This window comes from Oryzias latipes, chromosome 18, assembly GCF_002234675.1.
Source record: "Oryzias latipes chromosome 18, ASM223467v1".
Taxonomy (NCBI): Eukaryota; Metazoa; Chordata; class Actinopteri; order Beloniformes; family Adrianichthyidae; genus Oryzias; species Oryzias latipes.
Genome location: NC_019876.2, coordinates 13025818 through 13044231, shown reverse-complemented (window position 1 = coordinate 13044231; position 18414 = coordinate 13025818). Strand labels below are relative to the sequence as shown.

Here is an 18414-nt window from a genome sequence, read left to right as displayed (position 1 = left end):
GTTCATGAAAGTTTGACTCTTCATTCACTTTAAATTGTGTGTCTAGGTGCATTGTGTGTTGCTAGAGGGTTTTGAAGCAGCCCAAAGAGCTGCCTAAAGGAATATTCCGGTTTTCATACATTCTTACTGTTGCTTCATTGGTTTTTTCACCAATAATGACTTTTGTATGGAGTTTTTTCCAAGTCTCTCCCATAGGTAAGCCGTTCTCATTAGTCACCGCACAGCTAAAAGTGTGAAATTTGTTCACATTTGACCCATTTCCTGGAGGAGCAGTGAGTTGCAGACGCAGCCGAGCTTAGTTTAACCCCCCCAATCCAAATCCTCAGTGCTGGCTGTCGAGCAAGGAGTCATTAGGTCTCATTTTTACAGTCTTTGGTATGACCTGGTTGTGGATTGAACCCACTTCTTATGTTGTGTATAAAAAGTACATCAACAACTGCTCCAATGTTTTTTTTTGTTGTTGTTGTTTTTTCTTCTCTGACCACTTGTATCGTCCTGTATGTCTGTTTTTGGTTACCCCCCCAGCAGCAGATTATGAGGGACCGATGGATGAATGTGGGCTATGAGGAAGAGGAACTCAAGCCCTACATTGAACCTCAGCCAGATTATAAAGACCCCAGAAGGACAGGTATGCAGCTAAATATCCAAAAACGTCTTGATTTACTTTTTATAGTCCAGTTGGACTCTTGCCACGCTTCTGTGACTTTTCATGGGACTCCGATGTTTACATTTCTAATTCTAAACTCTTTTTGTGCAGACGTTATGCTTCAAATGGGATATTCTCAAGAGGAGATCAAAGATTCGCTTGTGAACCAGAAGTACAACGAGGTGATGGCCACGTACCTGCTTCTGGACTACAAGAACTCTGAGGTACAGGCTGTCCCTCACACACAGCTGCTTTCCTTTCTGCTGAAGACGGATGTAAAGAAAGCTCAATTGTCTGTTTAGCAAAGTCTTTTGTCTTTAATACTAGCATCACAGAACATCCATGTTTTTGCTGGAAACACTTTCATTTTCCCACAATATTTATTTTAGACTTGTCTGTTTATTATGCCCACAGCACAGTCTCTCTTTCTTTCTGGCCCATTTATTGACATTTAAAATGTCTGGTCTTTTTGTCCCGCCCCCTCCAGCTTGAAGAAGGTTGTATCAAACCACGGCCAGGAAGTGATGCAAGCACCATCAACGCCTCCTCTCCATCTCACAAGGTATAGTCGGCACGAATGACGTCCAATCTGAATGCCATAGCCATAGCCCCAAGCGTTCTTCTGCAACCACTGACTGTTCATGAGAACCAGAGTGCGTGAGGGTGACGCTATTGAAAGTTGTTCACTTCCAGCTCCAAACTAATGGAGACAATTCAGTTGTTGGAGTCAGATGTCGTCAGAGATTGTTCTGGGTCAATCTGAGTTGGCGTTTCTATGAAAACCACGCTTGCCAACCAGGAGTGAGCTTGTTGGAAGGCCACACTCCTATCACTTTGGGAAAATCTGGGTATGTCCGAATTTCCACCCTAACCCCTATATAGTGCACTATATAGGGCGTTTGCCATTTTGTAGTGCTGTCCGAATCTACAATTCATGAATTGCGTCTGAACAATTTTTGCCAAAAAAAATGTATTTAAATGTTGTTGTTTTAAGAAATCAACGTTTTTATCTTAAGAAGACAGTGGATTCAATCTTTGCAAAACGCTCATATTAATTAGATTTTAACTTCGTGAAATTGATGATCCACCGTTTAAAAAAAAAAAAAAAGTAGTAAGCACAGTGTCCAAATTGCTTTTGAAATTCACGGCACTACAAAGTGCCGCACTATATAGTTTTTTAGTAGTTAGGGGTTAGGGTGGGAATTCAGCCATAACCTCTGTCAATGAAACTTTTATGGAGACATTTGATTGGCCAGTTTATAACTTGAATAACTTGTAATAAAGAAAAACATCATGAAAAAGGAGCAGAAACACGTTAGAAATGGTATCAGAGCAAGAATGGTCATTGCGACACTTATAATGACTGAATAATAGTTATTTCTCTATAGAAGTCTATGGGAGTTTGACTTCTTTGAGCCAGCGGATACTTCCTGTTTGGAACGCGAGGGGGAGGGGTCACAGTGCAGTTCTCATACATGTCTGCAACATAAAACATTCCCAAGGGTTCTGTGGATAACCTCTGACACTTTTCACACATGGTTCTTTAGAGCTGCACAGCTTTATTTTTTTTCAAACAAATTCTTTATCCTGCTGTCATAAAGTCACTACAATGTCAAATCAGACTAAATTTTGCCCTACTTTTCTCCAAGGTACAACGCAGCGTATCTTCCAACCAGAAGGCTCAGAGCCGCAGACCCACCGATCAGGGTGAGATTGATGTTTTGGATTGGAAAGAGTAAAGCTGCAGTGGGCTGTGAAAAGGAAAAGAGGATGACGGAAAAATAAACAGAGATTTGTAACACAAAAGAAACATTTTACCAAAAGACGTGAAGAAAAAAATGAGGAGTTGATGAGATTCTTTTTGTCGTTTTTTTTTGGTAAATGTAACAAAATTGCAGGAAGGAGATGGAGGTTTTGTTCTCTAAAGTACACTCTTTCCTTCTGTTTTAAGTGTCCTCCTATTCCAAGAGAGGAGGTCCCGGGGATAGTCGGTCTGCAGCGGAGGATTCTGGGAAGAAAAGTGTATCAGGCAGCTCCACGACCAAGGTGCCAGCCAGCCCTCTGGTGTCTTCAGACCGCAAGAAGAGCGCCACGCCTTCCACTGTAAGCTTTGCCATTTACTATATTATTGTGTGCACATCAATCATTGTATAATAACACTGCAAACAACCATCCCCCTTACAAATGAGGGATTTTTTTTTTTAAATAAGCAAAAACGGGGTAAGAAAAAAGGTCTTGCCAAGACTTTTTATTTTAAGAAAAAAATTCTAGTCACTTTTCTTAAACAAAAAAATATTTTGCTTTTTTTTTTTTTTTTTTTTAAAAACCTTTCTTGAGAAGATTATTTTTCTTGCAAGTCAGAAAATAATATATGTTTTTCTATCTTCAGTCTTTGCAGTGAACTTAGCTGTTTGCTGTCTGATGATATTAAAATCTCCACTGTAGACAGATTTCGTTAATGTCACATTGACTGTTAATTTTGGGGAATCAAATATCCTTAACATTTCTTCAAAACACCTTAACTCACCATCTTGTAAAACAAAAACATCAAAAACAGAACCAAAGAAACATAGAAGAGTTAAATCTCAAAAAGTCGATTAAAACTGAAGCAGTTGGGGGCAAGATGGCAAAAAATAGCAGTAGAGGCTCCTGCCAACTAAGAGATTAAAAAAAAAGGAAAGAAGTGATTTTAAAAAGTCACTGTGATTTATTAAACTTGAGTTCAACATCTTTTTCTAAGAAGGTAATTACTGTTTTTTGTCAGGAACTGTGTAAATGATCAAGAGTAATAAGTTACAAACCCCTGACATGGAAGTGGTGTAAAGAACAGAAGAATCATTAATTTAATAGTTGTGACGCATGTTAGAATAACCCGTAACCTCATTGCAACACCGAGAGGGAGAAAAAGGAAGCAAACATGCATAGATGATAAAAACTTTAAACTATTTCAAGTTTGGCACATAGTTCTAAGTCTTTTTCTTTTTTCTTTTAAGCATTTAACCTTCACGTGTTTTAGTGTGTATATCGTGGGGGTTATGCTCTAAAACTAACCTGTGATAGGTGAAATCCATGAAGTGGCTCGCAGAATGCATTCAGTTTGCCAAATCTACATGAATCTTTACTGGACGTGTTTTTCTACAAATGTTTGAACTCTAAAAGTTTAACTAAGAGAGAAAAGTAGGAAAATGTCGATGTCTGAGAAAAACTCTATAGAGTATGTAGTGAGGATTTTTTACAGCGTTAAAACGTCTGTAATTCTACTTAACACCTCTGCAATAAACAAGGGAACGCTGTATTTTTGCCATTGCTAACTTGTTGTTTGTTTTGGGTCACTACAGAATAGCATCCTTTCCACTGGTACCAGTCGCAGTCGGAACTCTCCGCTGACTGACAGAGCCACGCTCGGCCAGGGTATCCAGAACGGCAAGGACAGGTACGAGAAATTTACCCCCAGTTTAAAAAAAAACAACAAAAAAAGGTTTCTAAATACGAGGACAGCTCCACCCACATCCAGTCATTGGTACAAATGCTAGGTTGTTTCTGAAAGCGAGGCTGTGCTTCCTTGCTGACGTGCACATAAAACCAGGAACACACTCACTGTGGTTTGTGAATGGAGCCGTCCCACAGCTGTCTCACTGATCGAATCCCAGACCTTGGCTGGTATTCTCCAGAGCTCTGCCAGCTGGCTAATGGAGGCCCACAGCCCTCTTTGGAGAGGAGATCCCTCCTGAACATAAAATTCAGGCTCTCTGGGGAATTTAGGTCAAACCTCTAGTAGATTACAGATTAGCCTTGATGGTTACACGGAGGCCCTCCAGTCTCCAGATGAAGAGAAGGGAACATACACCAACATTTTCTTTTTCAGTTACATCCGTTATAGGAGAAAAATACACATTTTTCATGAAATATTGTCATAAACAACAAAATGAACACAACAGCATTCTTTAAAAAGATGCATTAAAAAAGTACCCTTAGACCAAGATATTTGGTTTTTCCTTGTGACATCTCATGCAGTGACCGTTCTTTGGTTCCCTGGATTTGCTCCTATTTTACCCTTCCTGGTACAAAATTTATAATCGATAATTCTTCCAAAATCTGTTAATTCCCGTTGCAGCTCATTTACCTTTCAGTGCCGAAGCTTCAGCTCCAGTGTTGACGATCTTTCGCCAACCGTAACCGACAAACGTTTACGTAGTTCCAGCGAATCCTGAAGCGGAGAACAGCAGTCCTGTACTGATGTCCAACTCTACTTAACATAAATCAGCTGAGTCTGGTGTGGCGAAAAGCGGCTTTGCGGCATTTATGCAACAGTTTACGTTAGTAACGTGTTGGATCTTGCCACTTTTCTCCGCGTCAGAATCAGCTGATTCACATCGATTGTTTAAACGGTCGGAGTTACGATGTGTCAAAGAATGTGTGTTATTTAGATGTCGCAGGCGACATCACAGGATTAAAGGGTTAATATGAACTGAAGTCAAAACAAAACGTTTTCCCTCATTTTAAAATAGGCCTTAGACTATTTTGACTCTCCCGTGACCTAGATATTCATTTCTGCAGATAACGTCTGTACTTGCATAACCCAAAATTTGGATTTGAACAAAATCGATTCATTAAATCCGTCCTTTTGTATGTAATTTATGAAACAAAATTTTATGAAAAAAATCTTGTTTTTCTCTAAAAAAACAAAACAAAGCTTTTCATGTGAGAATTTGCCACTTTAAAAACCAACATTTTAATGTTAGAATACTTTGCATTAAAATTCATGGGAAAACATATTTTTGTAACCAGACAAATCAAATTCCATTGATCTGAAATCAAAGTGATTCAACAGTTATGCAGTGAAGCCCCGCCCCACAAACCCACACTTTTCCCGACACAAACACACATTCTCACTCATGCTTAACCAGTCATACGCTTTATGTGCTCTTTCATAAGCATTAAACGTTAAGCCAATCCATAACCCTACTCTCCAGGTTTCATGGTTCATTTGGCTATGTTGCCTGTTCATGGATGCGTCTCAAATGCCCCTCTTTGTCCACAGCACTAGAAATCACCAATAAATGATTCTGGTTCTTAAAAGAAAAAAAACCGAATCAGCTGATGAAGGCGGTCATTTGAGACGCTGCTTTTGTTTTTGAGGACTGTGGGTCTGTGAGCTATCTGTTGATGTAGTGGTCATCATTAACTTTGATTTTCAAGTACATTGACTGATCATCATTAATGCTTTGAAGTTTGGGCTGTTTTACGTGTTCTTCTCAGCCATCCTTTCTTTTTTTTCTTTTTTAAACTGTCTGCTCTTCTCTAATTCTCTTCCTTTGGCCTCCTTTTATCTTTCTAGAGTCTAAATCATTCACTTTTTCCTCAGCTCTTCATTTCTCTCAGTGTCCTTTTACTAATCTTTCTTTAAATTCTCTATTAATTCACTCTCCCTCTAAGGAGATTAGAATGACTTGTGATGGAAAGTTGACTTTCACTGCCTCTGTATGTTTGCCTGTTAATAGGCTTATTCCAAATATCAACACTCGTATGGCCATGCAAAGGTTTCAGCATACGTGCTGCCACACGGCCGGCCACTTGAGTCGTTTTCCGTCAGCAGCCATGCTAATTCCAGCTAAAGCCGGAGCATTTGTTTACTTTTGAACGAGGGCTTGTTGGCTGGCTTTGCTAAATGTCCTCCTTTTTCTCCTGAGATATCTCTTCCTCTCTCCGTCTCCCTCTGGTACCACCCTCCGCTGTCCCTTCTCTGTGCTGCCACTGTTGCTCCTTTGTTTTTGTTTTTTACTGTGTGGACAAAGTCAAGTCAGTAATGTGCACAGCCTTGTAACCATGGAAACCTTGCTGACTTGCAGGGTTTCCAGGAAGTAGTTTGAAGTTTAGACTTTATGGATGGGGTTAAATAGTTAGAGGAGAGGAAACGGGAAGTATTCCTTGATAATAAAGAAAAATGACATTTACTTGCTGCAATCTGTTAGTTTTTTTGTTGTTTTTTAGGATTTAAAGAATCATGAAGATTGATGTATGATTACAAACTAGTAGAAAAAGACCCACTCTGATCATCTGTTGATCTATTTTAAAAGCGTTCCCAGTCGTCTTTTAGTTATGGTTTTGTCAATCTTTAGCCAAAAAACCGATGTCACTTTCTAGGACATGGTTTCTGCAGAGCGGCAGGAATTTCATCTCTGAATCGGGGACCAAAGCAACCCCCCCCCCCCAATTTTTTAAACTGCATTTTTTTTTTTGTCTGCTCCCGATTCACAACAATTTGAATAAAGAAATACTCTGAAATACAATTTTAAGCTCAATTTTCTTTCTCAGTTTATCCATCAACAGAGAAATTCCACTTTTATTACCATTTTCATCAGAGTGGATCCTTAAAGTCACATTCTTTGCTGAAGTCGGAGCAGTTGTTTGCCCGAAACACAAATTGTTGCTTTTCACATTCCTGAATGATTTTGTCCAAAAAAAGGTTTTGTTTGTGCGTGAAATTTGTCTCATGTTAGTAGAAAAGTGTGATAGTTGGTCTTTGTCTAACCTTTGTATTTCCTTGTCGATCCAGAAAAATGTAAGGATAAGTTTGTTGTTGAAGTTACAAAGACGACAAAGACCTTCCTTCTCTTTGTTCAGTGACAGCACGTGTTTTTTCCTGTTCTCCTGCTCCTCCTCTCTTCCTTATCATGGACTGTGTTTGTAAAGTGCTGCTTCTAACCATACTCCACCTCACCTCCCTGCCCACCCTCACACAAACCCCGCCCACTCTGTGTCTGTGTACGAACGTGTCGGCGTGTTTGGTCTGAATGGTGTCGGGCGGGGGGCGCTCCTCCTCCTCCTCCTCCATTCCCTCCCCTACCCAGCCTAAACACTCCGGGCTCCCGAGCCTCCACTGCCTCAGCTGCTGCCGTCCTCTCCTCCTCCTCCTCCTCTTCGCGTCCCCGCCACTACAAGTCCTTGTCCTCCTCCAACCATCCATGCCAATCTGACCTGCACGCACCACGGCCCAGGCAAGTCTCACTCTGTGCTACTCCAAGACACACAAACAGAGAGATGAAGATAGAACGATGTAAACAATCAACTGCTGGATTGTAGCACCTGCTTAATCATTGATATTTGTCATTGTTTTCATCAAATACCAATAATTATTAAATTAGCCCTTTTCAACCTAAAGGGATGCAGTTCAGTTTATTGGCATGTGGTTTTACTACAACAAACCTTCACTCAGGCCTTTACACAGTTGTCAGGGTTTCCAGGTTTTTCCTTGTTGGTTGTCCTTTTGTATGAACTTGTACTGTTGACTGTAAATAAATGAACTGACTCCTCCCCCCTCGCGTTCAAAACAGGAAGTACCTGCTGGCTCCAAGAATCCCAAATCCCATGGACAGAATAACCATTCTTGCTCTGCTACCTTTTTTTTTTTAAGTTATTCAAGTTACAAACTGAGCAATCAGAGGCCTCAAAAGTATGTGGTCTCATATAAATGGCGTAAATGGTAAATGGCGTATACTTATATAGCGCTTTTCTACCTACAAGGACAACGCGCTTTTACAGTCACCGACCCATTCACCCAGTCACACACACATTCACACACTGGTGGCCGCTCCGCCGCCTACCACCAGAGGCAAGGTGGGGTTCAGTGTCTTGCCCAAGGACAGTTCGACTCATGGGCGTGCAAGGCGGGAATCGAACCTGCAACCTTACGATCATGGGTCGACCAGATTCTACGGTGCCCGCTTTCAAGTGGTAGAGTTGTGGACTTCCAACAAGCTCACTCCTGATCGGTTGCCATAGAAACATTGACCCAGACTAACCCGGACCAATCATTGCTCAGTGACGTCTGGCCCCAATGTGATGACGTCCGTATTGCAAAAAAACGGCGACTGAATTGACTTCATTCGGTTGGAGTAAGCCATTATTTATGGGAGGCATAACACTCACTCCGTCCAGTTCTTTTATGCAGTCAATGACTTAAACATGTGGCCTTTTTTATTTTTATGATTTTAAGACTGCATGGCACACCCTGGTTTGTGTCCTTATAAAAATAAGGTTTACCTCCAATGTAAAACATGTCTTCTTTAAAAAGTTTTTCTACCTGAAAACCTTGGATTAAAGTGCGGCTCCTCCCTTACATTTCACAACCAGGAAGCTAAAACCTGCTTTGCTAAGTTTCATCTTGTGTACATGTATGACTTTTGGGTTAAAACTTATTACAAATTTCTACACGTCATTCATAAGCCCTCCTGTTACCTAGCAACAGCTATGGGCTTAATGGTAGGGTTGAGAAAGTGAGGGACTGCAATCGGTCGCATTCTGAATGCATGTTTGCTTGTTGAACCATTATTGAGTAGTCTAGCAGCTCAGAAGAAGATAAGCAAGTTTTTCAGTTCACTGTATCTCTGGTTGGCTGTTTCCTTTACCATAGGAGCGAAAAAATGTCCATGCGGAGCAGGTTCAGAAACCCCCTGCTGAACTGTGGGTGGTCCACTCTTTGGCTGAATTGTCTGGCTTGGATTTTTTGTTTGTATCTTCTCTAAAAATCTGAAAAAACTTCAGAATATATCTACCTTGATCTTAGATCTAAACCCAATTTTTTGTTGAACGAAAGCGGAAAAAGATGAGTATCTGATGTGCAAGTATGCTGTAAAGAATGTCAGCTATAATATTGACCTTACTTCTTACCAAAACCATCTTTAAATTCATCATCTAATAGAAAAACAACTTTTTTTTCATGTTCCAAAGTTTCTGATGAACCGTTATTTAATTGTGTTAAGATTCAAAGCTTCTTCCTTTTTTTTTTTTTTAAAGTACAGTTTGATTACTTCTCCACCCTTACCTGACATCTGAAGCTGAAAGGAATGTAGATAATGTGAAAAAACAACACAACCTTTCTTTATATAATTGTAAGATCTGTTCTTCCTTTGTGTTTTATATTTGCTCCTGGCATGTTTTGAAGTCCGGAAGCATTGTATTTCAAAATTCATCAAGAGAAAATTCCCTGTAGCAAGATTTCTAGTTCATAGCCAGAAAATACCTTTGAAGAGCAAATCTTCTCTATAAATGTGTCACGATGGAAACCCTTTGTGAGACTTAACTGCTGCATGTCTGTTGTCTTTGTCAGACGTTTGTGTTTGGAATCTGTCACGGTTTTGATTTGCTCTTCTGTAATGCTTGGCGATTTTTTTGTAAAGGGCTACTTTTAGTATTTCCTACTTCATTCCATCAATAATGCTTCTAATTTTGTATTGTGAATGTCCTAAACCCTAAAGCAGAATTTAGTCTCAACGTCCACACAAAGGTCAGACTTCTTTTACCTAAAAAACAGATGAAAACACATTCTTGGACAAATCTCCAGACGACTCCTCTGATAGACTGAAAGTGGCCCTCTGCTCTTTGTGCTTTTGTCTGCTCCATGTTCAAGTCTCGTTCTGTTGCATGCGTCGTTCAGCAGAGATCTTGGGCTGTTCAGGTCCTGGTTGGGAGCTCCGGAGCGAAGGTATCGCCTCAACAACACTTGGACTTTCCCCTGAGTGATGACTGCTTTCTCAGCTCCTGACCTTTGCCCTTACCGCCCATCCGTCCATGCCCCTGTCAGAAACCATGAATGATTTCTAAATCACTTGTTAAAGAAGCTGTTGGAAAAGTCCTCCACAATAAAAAGAAACATGCAAACCAACAAGAAATAGAAATGAAAAAGAAGTCAAATTGGAAGATTTATGCAGAAGGAAATATGTCACCTAACAAAATGGTTTAAATATTTAAGAAAAACCTGGAAAAGATGATAAAATTATAAAAGCCAAAACGGTAACGAAAACATCAAAATTAAATTGCAATTAAGAGCTAATAATTCCATTTCATAAAACTTAAGTTTATGCAAAAGCAGGACAATAGTATTATTAATCAGTGCAGCAATGGGGGGATGCTCAAAGGCCCCAAACTTCAATTTAATAATCAAGTAAAAAATAATTGAAACTCAAAATGACGTGCCTGAATTACAGATGTGATCACTTTTTTAGTTTCTGAATTTTGTGTTAGCGTATTTTCCGGACTATAAGTCGCACCGGAGTATAAGTCGCACCAGCCCAAAAATGCATTATAAAGTAGAAAAAAACACAGATAAGTCGCACTTTGATGGGAAATTTATTTAAAAAATCTGAGACCAAGAACCTTGAAAGGCAACTTAAAATAACAGGGGGTTAGAGAACAGGCTAAATAGCTACATGACGCACAACAAACTGAGTACGTGCCTGCTTTATTAACATAAAACCACTGCGTGAGTGGGACTTGGACTTTAAAGGGCTACTGGTAAGCTCAATGCTGGACTCCTTTTTTTAATATGTCACGTTGTTGTATTGGGTTAAAAGAAAAAAAAATAATTACCGGTAAATGTTCTAAAATGTTATACAAATGTTTGTATTAAAATGATACATATTTGTTAACCTGAAAAAAGATAATTATTAGTAAAATACTACTTAAATTAAAATAAATTGTATTTAAGTGTGGGAGCATGTAGGTCACAAACACACTTGACAGTATGAAAGTACCACTAAGTACCACTCCGAGCCTGGAGCGCCCTCTTGCAGTTGTCAGTGAAAATAACGAACATGTGAAATTATTCAACAATGTAATTTATTTCAAATATAAGTCGCTCCGGAGTATAAGTCGCACCCCTTGCCAAACTATGAAAAAAAGTGCGACTTATAGTCCGGAAAATACGGTAAATAAACATCTCAGTCATTCACCTCACCTTCTCCATACTAACTGGTTAAAAGTGCAGAAACAAATTTCCCACATAGATGCAGACATGCAGTCATTCCTTTCAGGGCTCTTTGACAACCTTCACATTTTTCCCCACTAATATTCCCAATTTGGCCGTCTTTGTCCTACATCTGGTTCTTAAGCCCCTTTTTGTGCACAGAGTGCTTTTGCATTAAGTTATGGACTATTTTTTTAGGGGGTTTAGCATGATGCCTCACAGTAGATTTTTTCTTCTTCTCTCTTTTGTAACGAAAGCAGCCAGGAATTGGATCATGTTGTTTCCCAGAGAAACAGAAGAGATTTAAAAATGAAAGAAAACTGTGAAAATGTTCGTGTGTGTCTGACAAAAGTGTATAAAGTGTGTATTGAAGAATTTCACAGCCTTAAAACATCTAGAATCCTACTTTGCCGTTTCCCCGCCACGGATTATTTTTATGAAGTAACCCCCACTATAATCCAGAGAACACTGGAATGATTCTTAGCCATTAGGCTATCATCAGGCTAACATGACATCAAATATTTTGTGTGTTCAGTCTTTATTATGTATGTCATCCGTGTATCTTTTGTTTTCCGTTTTTTATGTTAATTACTTATATTCAATGTTTTTTTCTTTGAATTTCTTTTGCGTTTTAGCCCGCTATCTCGTTTGCTGCACCTGTCTCACATCTTGGTCCAAAAAGGTCTTAGAGCAGCAACTAGTTGTTGTCTGTAATGTTAGAACAGCGGGCTGGCTGTGATTTTACTTGAGGGAGGAAAGCAGCAGATGCTGAACAGATGTGGAAGAAAAGAGAAAAGATGTTTCAGTGCTTAACTTTTTTTTTTTGCTCCTTTTCCCCCCCCCCTTTCTCTATTCTGTGCTCTGCTCTTCATTTGCGCCTCCTCTTCACCACTGTGAAATCCTCCCAAATTTTCACACCCCATATCTTGGCAACTACCTCCTCCTCCTCTGTCACTTCTCCTTTACCATCCTTCCTTTCCTTTTTGGCTTGCTTTACAGTGGGGCGCCGCAGCGGGCGCCCGTCGCCTCCCCGTCTGCCCACAACATCAGCAGCGCGGCTGTGTCGGACCGAACCAACTTCTCCAGAGGGGGAGTCCGCAGCACGTTCCACGCCGGCCAGCAGCGGGGCGCACGGGACCAGCAGGGCTCCACCTACACCGGCGGCCCGGCCTCCCCGTCTCTGTCACACGGCAACAGCCAGGCCCGCAGGACGCACGGGGCGACCGGGATTTTCAGCAAGTTCACATCCAAGTTTGTACGCAAGTGAGTAGCAGGAAACCCAGAGAAAAAAAGGGGGCATCTGTCTAGCGTTGTCTGAGTTTAGAAGAAGTAGAGAGGATGTCCAGCAAAAACCATAGTTTATTTTCAGCACAGGTACAAAGCAGCCATTTTTGGTCAAATAGCTCCTCAGAATCCCAGTTTCCTCAGTCTTTCCTTTGAAGATCACCTCTATCGCTAAACCAGAGCTGATCTCCAGCTCTGCTAAAAGAGGAGCCAATAAAGATGGAGCAGCTGAGTCTTCCCTGTAATTTAGCATGGAGCCCTAGGGGGGAGGGGGAGGGAGGTAATTTTGGTTGTAGTTCCACGTCTGTCCTACTTTTGATTTGAGGTTAGCACCACGACTTCACTCATGGTGAACTAAATGAAAGCAGAACTGCTTTAGGTGGAGTTTGAAATGGGGTAGATGTAAACAAAACAGTTTTTGGCAAACATGACATCCATCAAAGTTCATTTTGACCTTGGTGACACAAAATGTTTGACATTTCAATCCAAATTCTTTTGATTTTATTTTTCCCAGTTAAGATTTTGCTAGGAGTTTTTCCCTTTAGGACATTTTAAAATAAAAGTTTTGCATTTACCAGGTTTTTTAAATTGATTGAATACAACCTCACAGGAAGAATAGGTGTCTTTTTTTTGTTTTTAATAATGACTAGATTACCTAATGTGATTTACAAGGCTTTCTTTGAACTTTAAAAAAAAATAAAAAATACAGTGTTTGTACAGTTAAAAAGGTAAGTGATGCCCTGATTTAACGTCTTCAGTAAGAAGGCTATGCTTTTGAAAAACCAAACAGGAAATGTTTTTTTATGTATTGCCAATAGGTTTATATGATTTTAGGTAACAAATAATGAACAAAATGTCATTAATGTCCTTGTTTCATGTTGTGGATTAGTTTGTTTTAGCATAAAGTGGTAATTGAAAACGAGAGGAAATGAGCGAAGCGGTGGAACCAGGAAGTCGTGATAATGGAGAGAACACAGAAGGAACCAGAAACTAAGCTCCAAAGGGACAAAAAAACACAACAAAAAAAGAGCAGCCATGATGGATGAAAGTAGTGAAGAGCGTATAGTTAAACATTAGATCCCCTCCCGCTGTGTTTGGGAACCGTGGTTAAATCCCTCCCCACATATTAGCAAACCTGGAGGCTAACGTTAAAAACGGGCTGACCGCTGAGGGTTTTTCCATTTAGTCAGAGTTTAGGAGCCATTTTTTGCCTTTTAAAATGCTAATAAACTAACTTTTTTTTTTCATAAAGGAAGTGCAATCAGAAGTCATTCCTGCTGTGAGGAATGAAGGGAGAGTCGCACTGCTGGAGACTCGTAGGCCGGAACTTTTAGGCTCAAGTTGAGGCGTCAAAATAGTTTGAGTTTAGGTGTTCGTGTAATTTGATCAAGCTCCACCCCCTCCTAGGAATATAGAATGGTTTTATGTGCGTGTGTCTGTGTGTGAGAAAGGTGTATGAACAAGAACAGCCACTCTCCCCGGCCTCCCACGCACAGATAGTGTAGCTCCGTGGCGACAGTATCCATGGTTACACCGGAGATATCACTTTCCCCTTAACTATAAATACTGCTCGTGAGGACACACACACACACGCGCACACACACACACACACATGCAGGCGTAATTCTGTACAAGAATGACAGCAAAGTGAGCGCCTTCAGGATAAAGCCGAAATGCTTCGTCCCGATCGGTTTTGGAGTTGTTTTTGTCCTCCACGCCAGGTTTTTGTGTGCGCGGGATTTCATTTCATTTGGGGAGGGGAGGGGGTCCCTCAGAGCCGGTTCATTCCCTCTAAACTGCTCTTTAACAGCATTTGTTCATGCATCCTTACCAATAACAACCCCCCCCCACATGCAAAACGTGGACGTCTGTCGCACTGATATCCTGTCTGTCTGTTTTAGTCATTAATGTTGTTTGTGCTTTTGCTGCTTCACTACAGAGTGAGCCAGGACTTTTTTTTTTTTTACACTTTTTTTTTAAGTTTGCTGCCCTGTAAGCGGCTTGTCTTTGACAGAAAATATCAATACGTACGTTTATGCATACGTTTTTTTTCTCTTTCTTTGTTTATCCCTCTTTTGTTTTTGTAGAAATCTCTCGTTCAGGTTTCCCAGAAGGTAGGCAACATACCTGACGTTAAATATAACCCCTTGATTTATATACACGTCTATTCTCCTCTTTATATATATCTACATATATATATATATATATTTTATTTTTTTCCATTTTCCTTTTGTGCCTTGAGCCTCCTTTTTTCTGTGGTTTGAACCCTTTTTTGTTAAGCTGTGTTTTGGTCATTTATTTTACGAAAAAAAGACAAATTTCTACTAACCTCATTCTCACCCAATCACTGAACTCACCCCCCTCCATCATCGTGCAGAAAAAGCAACCTCACCCCCTCCTCTTCGTGCCTCTTCCATTCATCCCCACAAGTTTCTCCCCTCCATTGTTGTCCGTGTTCCAGGTAGTAGGAAGCTCTGCTCCCCGCAGCTCCACACATGTAGGTCAGGGTCGTCCGAAATCTCTCAGGGTCTTGGAAAAACCCGATTCGGAGTGAAATCGGCACAGTGATGAGACGAGTCTGTGTGAAGCTACGTTCAACGACCACCTCCAATTCAAAGGCTATTTAATGGAGCTTAAATGCACGTTCTGGCTAGATTCTATGAGCATTTTCAGTTACTAGATACAAAACGTGGGCCCGGTGATTGAACGTTGAACGATGAGCAAGCGGATACTCAGTTTTGGTAGTGACGTGTGGCTGGCGTCCCTTTTAATCCACGGCGGTGCCAAGCCATTAGAAACTAGATTGTAAAGGAGAAATGAATAATTGGGGTTTGTGCCCAACCGGAACCACATGACACCAAGTCTTTGATGTATTGAAATGGAGCTGAGGAAGAAACGGCCTGGAGCGAGATTCACGAGGTTTCGCACAGAGCCTCTTCCAACTGTAGGAGGCGGACATGCGTTAGTGTCGAGTGGCAACAATCTGGTGTGAACACCATATGTTAAGTGGTCACATGTCCGGTGTGAACGTAGCCTAATTCTGCTGAGTTTAGTCCAGCGCTGTTAACCTTCAACAGAGCTAACCTACAAACCATGGCTCATCCTCACCAGTGGAGCTGCAACAGCCCGAAAGTTTCGTTGATAGATTTCACTCTGGGGGGGCACAACTTGAACCCCCCCCTCCCTCCCTCCGCTGTAGTTGGCTATAACAGGACAGAGGCAGAGAAGAGGAGAGGACCCAGAAGGGACGGGGCTGCAGTGTTTCTCAGGCTGCACCTTTTGTTTGTTTCCTGGAAGCTGCACTCTTCTCCTCATTCGTCTGTGTGTTCTCGCTCTGGCACTGGCTCTCTAACAACAGCAGCAGCAGCAGCAGACCTGGATGGCTTTTAAGCTCCTCTGGCTGGAATACCCCGTCTCTGTGGTCACTGTCACTCATGTTCTGTAACATGTGGCTCACACACTCGCACCTTTCAGTAATTGGGTTCAGCAAAGACATGGTTTTTTCCCCCCACAGACTTTTTACACACACTGAAGGATCAGCAGGTTGAACAATGTTCCTTCTTTCTGCGGATCATAGCTCCACCTGCTGGTTTGAGCTTGTATGGCTTTTACTCTGAAGTTGAAATGTAATGCACTAAGAACCAAAATATCATTACAACTGTTTGGGTTCTAGCTTCACAGAATCTGGAATTCCTTTTAGTGCAGCTCCTAAAGGAATGATCATTTTGAGCTGCTTATTAAAATACATTAAAGTCCCACTCCGATCATCCTTTGATCTATTGTAAAAGCGTTCCCAGTGGTCTTAATTATGATTATGCTATTTTTAGCCAAAATCAGAGTACTGTCTCGTTATTCTAAGACACTGTTACTTCCAAAAAATGGATTCAAAATTTGACTCTGAGTTGTAGGCGGGACTGTTGGTGCAGAGAAACGCTGCCACCCTTCCCCTTCTCGTTGCTGAGAGCTCTCTGTTTACTGCTAACCTACATTTCCTCTGACACGCCCCCAACCTAACATTACAGGTGCAACAAAAACGGCGAGCAATATTGGAACCATCCTGCTGTACAGTTTTGATGCTGGTTCCATCCCGCTCAGCATATTTTCTTCATCATAAATAGGATCTTTTTCAAACGGCATTTCTTCATCTGCTCTGATTCACAATGATTTGAATAAACAAATGCTCAGAAATGCAATTTTAATCTTCATAATATATGCCCTCCATCATCATAAAGAACCATAAGAACGTGTTAAAAACACCATTTTCATCGGAGTGGGTCTTTAAAGAAATGAAAAAAGCAACTATATATATAATATATAAATATATATTACATCCGTAGCTTTACTAAAACCAGGTGGATTCCTTCCATATTGCTACATTTTTTGGAGCAATATGGATAGTTTTGGTCAAACATTCACTTCATATGAAAGTGTTGAAAGAACTTCAGACGACAAACTGTTGCATTTGCCATGTCACTGTCCTCCTGTCGCATGTTTTGTCTTCATTTGCTGTCTGACTTCCTTCCTGTGTGTGTTTTGGTCGCTGTAACGAGTTTGTCTGTTGTACATTTGTCATCAGAGCTGCAGTTAACATTTTGTCCACAGGGGGGAGTCTGTGTGTTTGGTTTTGTTTTGTTTTTCTCTTTAACTCTAATGTAGGTCCAGCGTTACTAATGATGGTTGGTTAGTGCTGGGATCACCAAATCGTTTAACCTTTTTTTTTTTCGCCACAGAGCCCGCCCTCTCCACGCTCTCCGTTCTGTTTCAGTCCATCCACAAAATGTTTACAAAATTATTCAGACTCCTTTGTTTTGCTTAAATGTCCTCAAAACGTATTCTGTTTTTCTTAAACTGTTAGGTCTTTGACACGCCTTACAACAATTTAAAATAAATATATTTTTAAAAAAAGGGAGTAAAAGGAACAACAATGAGAGGACAGAGAAGTCTCAACACTTTGACTTCCTGTTTGAAACCGGTTTGTAAACCAAATGGAGCCAGCTCAGTTACACAAGCAGTCAGGTCTCATTCACTTCAATACAGAAACCTGTTTAGCAACACTTTCATCTGCTCTGTGAGCATTTTTATCTCACTTTCATGGTGACCCTCAAATTCTCCCCTTTAGGACAAACGTATCCATGAAAGGAAATGGATATGCGGCTGGACATCTGCTGATGATACAGAAAAAGCAGCCGTGTAACGTTTGGTGAATCCAAAGCCTTTAAGAGCACAGTGGTTAGTCTAGAAGTGGTTGTTGTCTCCTCTCCCACGCCAAACGTTAGTTCTGCTGTGATACGTTTCCTCCCGGTTTGTGGTTGGATTGAAACACTGGAGCGTGGCGAGCAGCCGGACTGTCAGCCCAAATGTTAACCCAGCGCTGAAAACAAAAAGACTAAACTTGTGTTGATTTTTTCCGAGGAGTCCTTATGAGGGAGAGGGTCGGGATGAGGGGAGCAGGTGAGACACCAAACCGGCTCTTCCGTCTCCCCGCAGACTGTAGAGATTTGCCTGCCGAATCAGTAGACCCGGGCACGCGGGTAGATGATCCGAGCTTGCTGTGAATGATGGGAGAGGGGGGGGGGGATCTCGGTTGGTGATGGTGACAATGATTCGACTAATTGGGATTCAGGGGTGTTAGCTGTGCAGAGATTGATGGGGGTGAACTGCATGACGCGTGTGAGGGGAAATCAGAACCGAAGCACCTGAATGTGTGTTTGTGTGCATGTTCTGGGGGGGGCGAGCCTCC

General features: G+C 41.1%; 1 protein-coding gene across 11 annotated transcripts in view; it reads left to right on the top strand.

Annotated features, from left to right (window-relative positions):
* The window catches only part of mark2 (microtubule affinity regulating kinase 2), a 53463-nt gene that overhangs the window by 31900 nt on the left and 3149 nt on the right, over positions 1-18414 (top strand). For 2 of the 11 annotated variants that reach the window (XM_023948860.1, XM_011487411.3), the window contains 10 exons: positions 526-628; positions 758-870; positions 1134-1208; positions 2296-2353; positions 2598-2749; positions 3985-4079; positions 7498-7644; positions 12390-12653; positions 14762-14788; positions 18087-18125. In XM_023948860.1, the coding sequence (XP_023804628.1) occupies positions 526-628; positions 758-870; positions 1134-1208; positions 2296-2353; positions 2598-2749; positions 3985-4079; positions 7498-7644; positions 12390-12653; positions 14762-14788; positions 18087-18125 (1073 nt within the window). The remainder of the gene's footprint in view (positions 1-525; positions 629-757; positions 871-1133; positions 1209-2295; positions 2354-2597; positions 2750-3984; positions 4080-7497; positions 7645-12389; positions 12654-14761; positions 14789-18086; positions 18126-18414) is intronic. The other 9 variants (XM_011487413.3, XM_011487412.3, XM_011487416.3 and 6 more) reach the window with 9 other exon arrangements.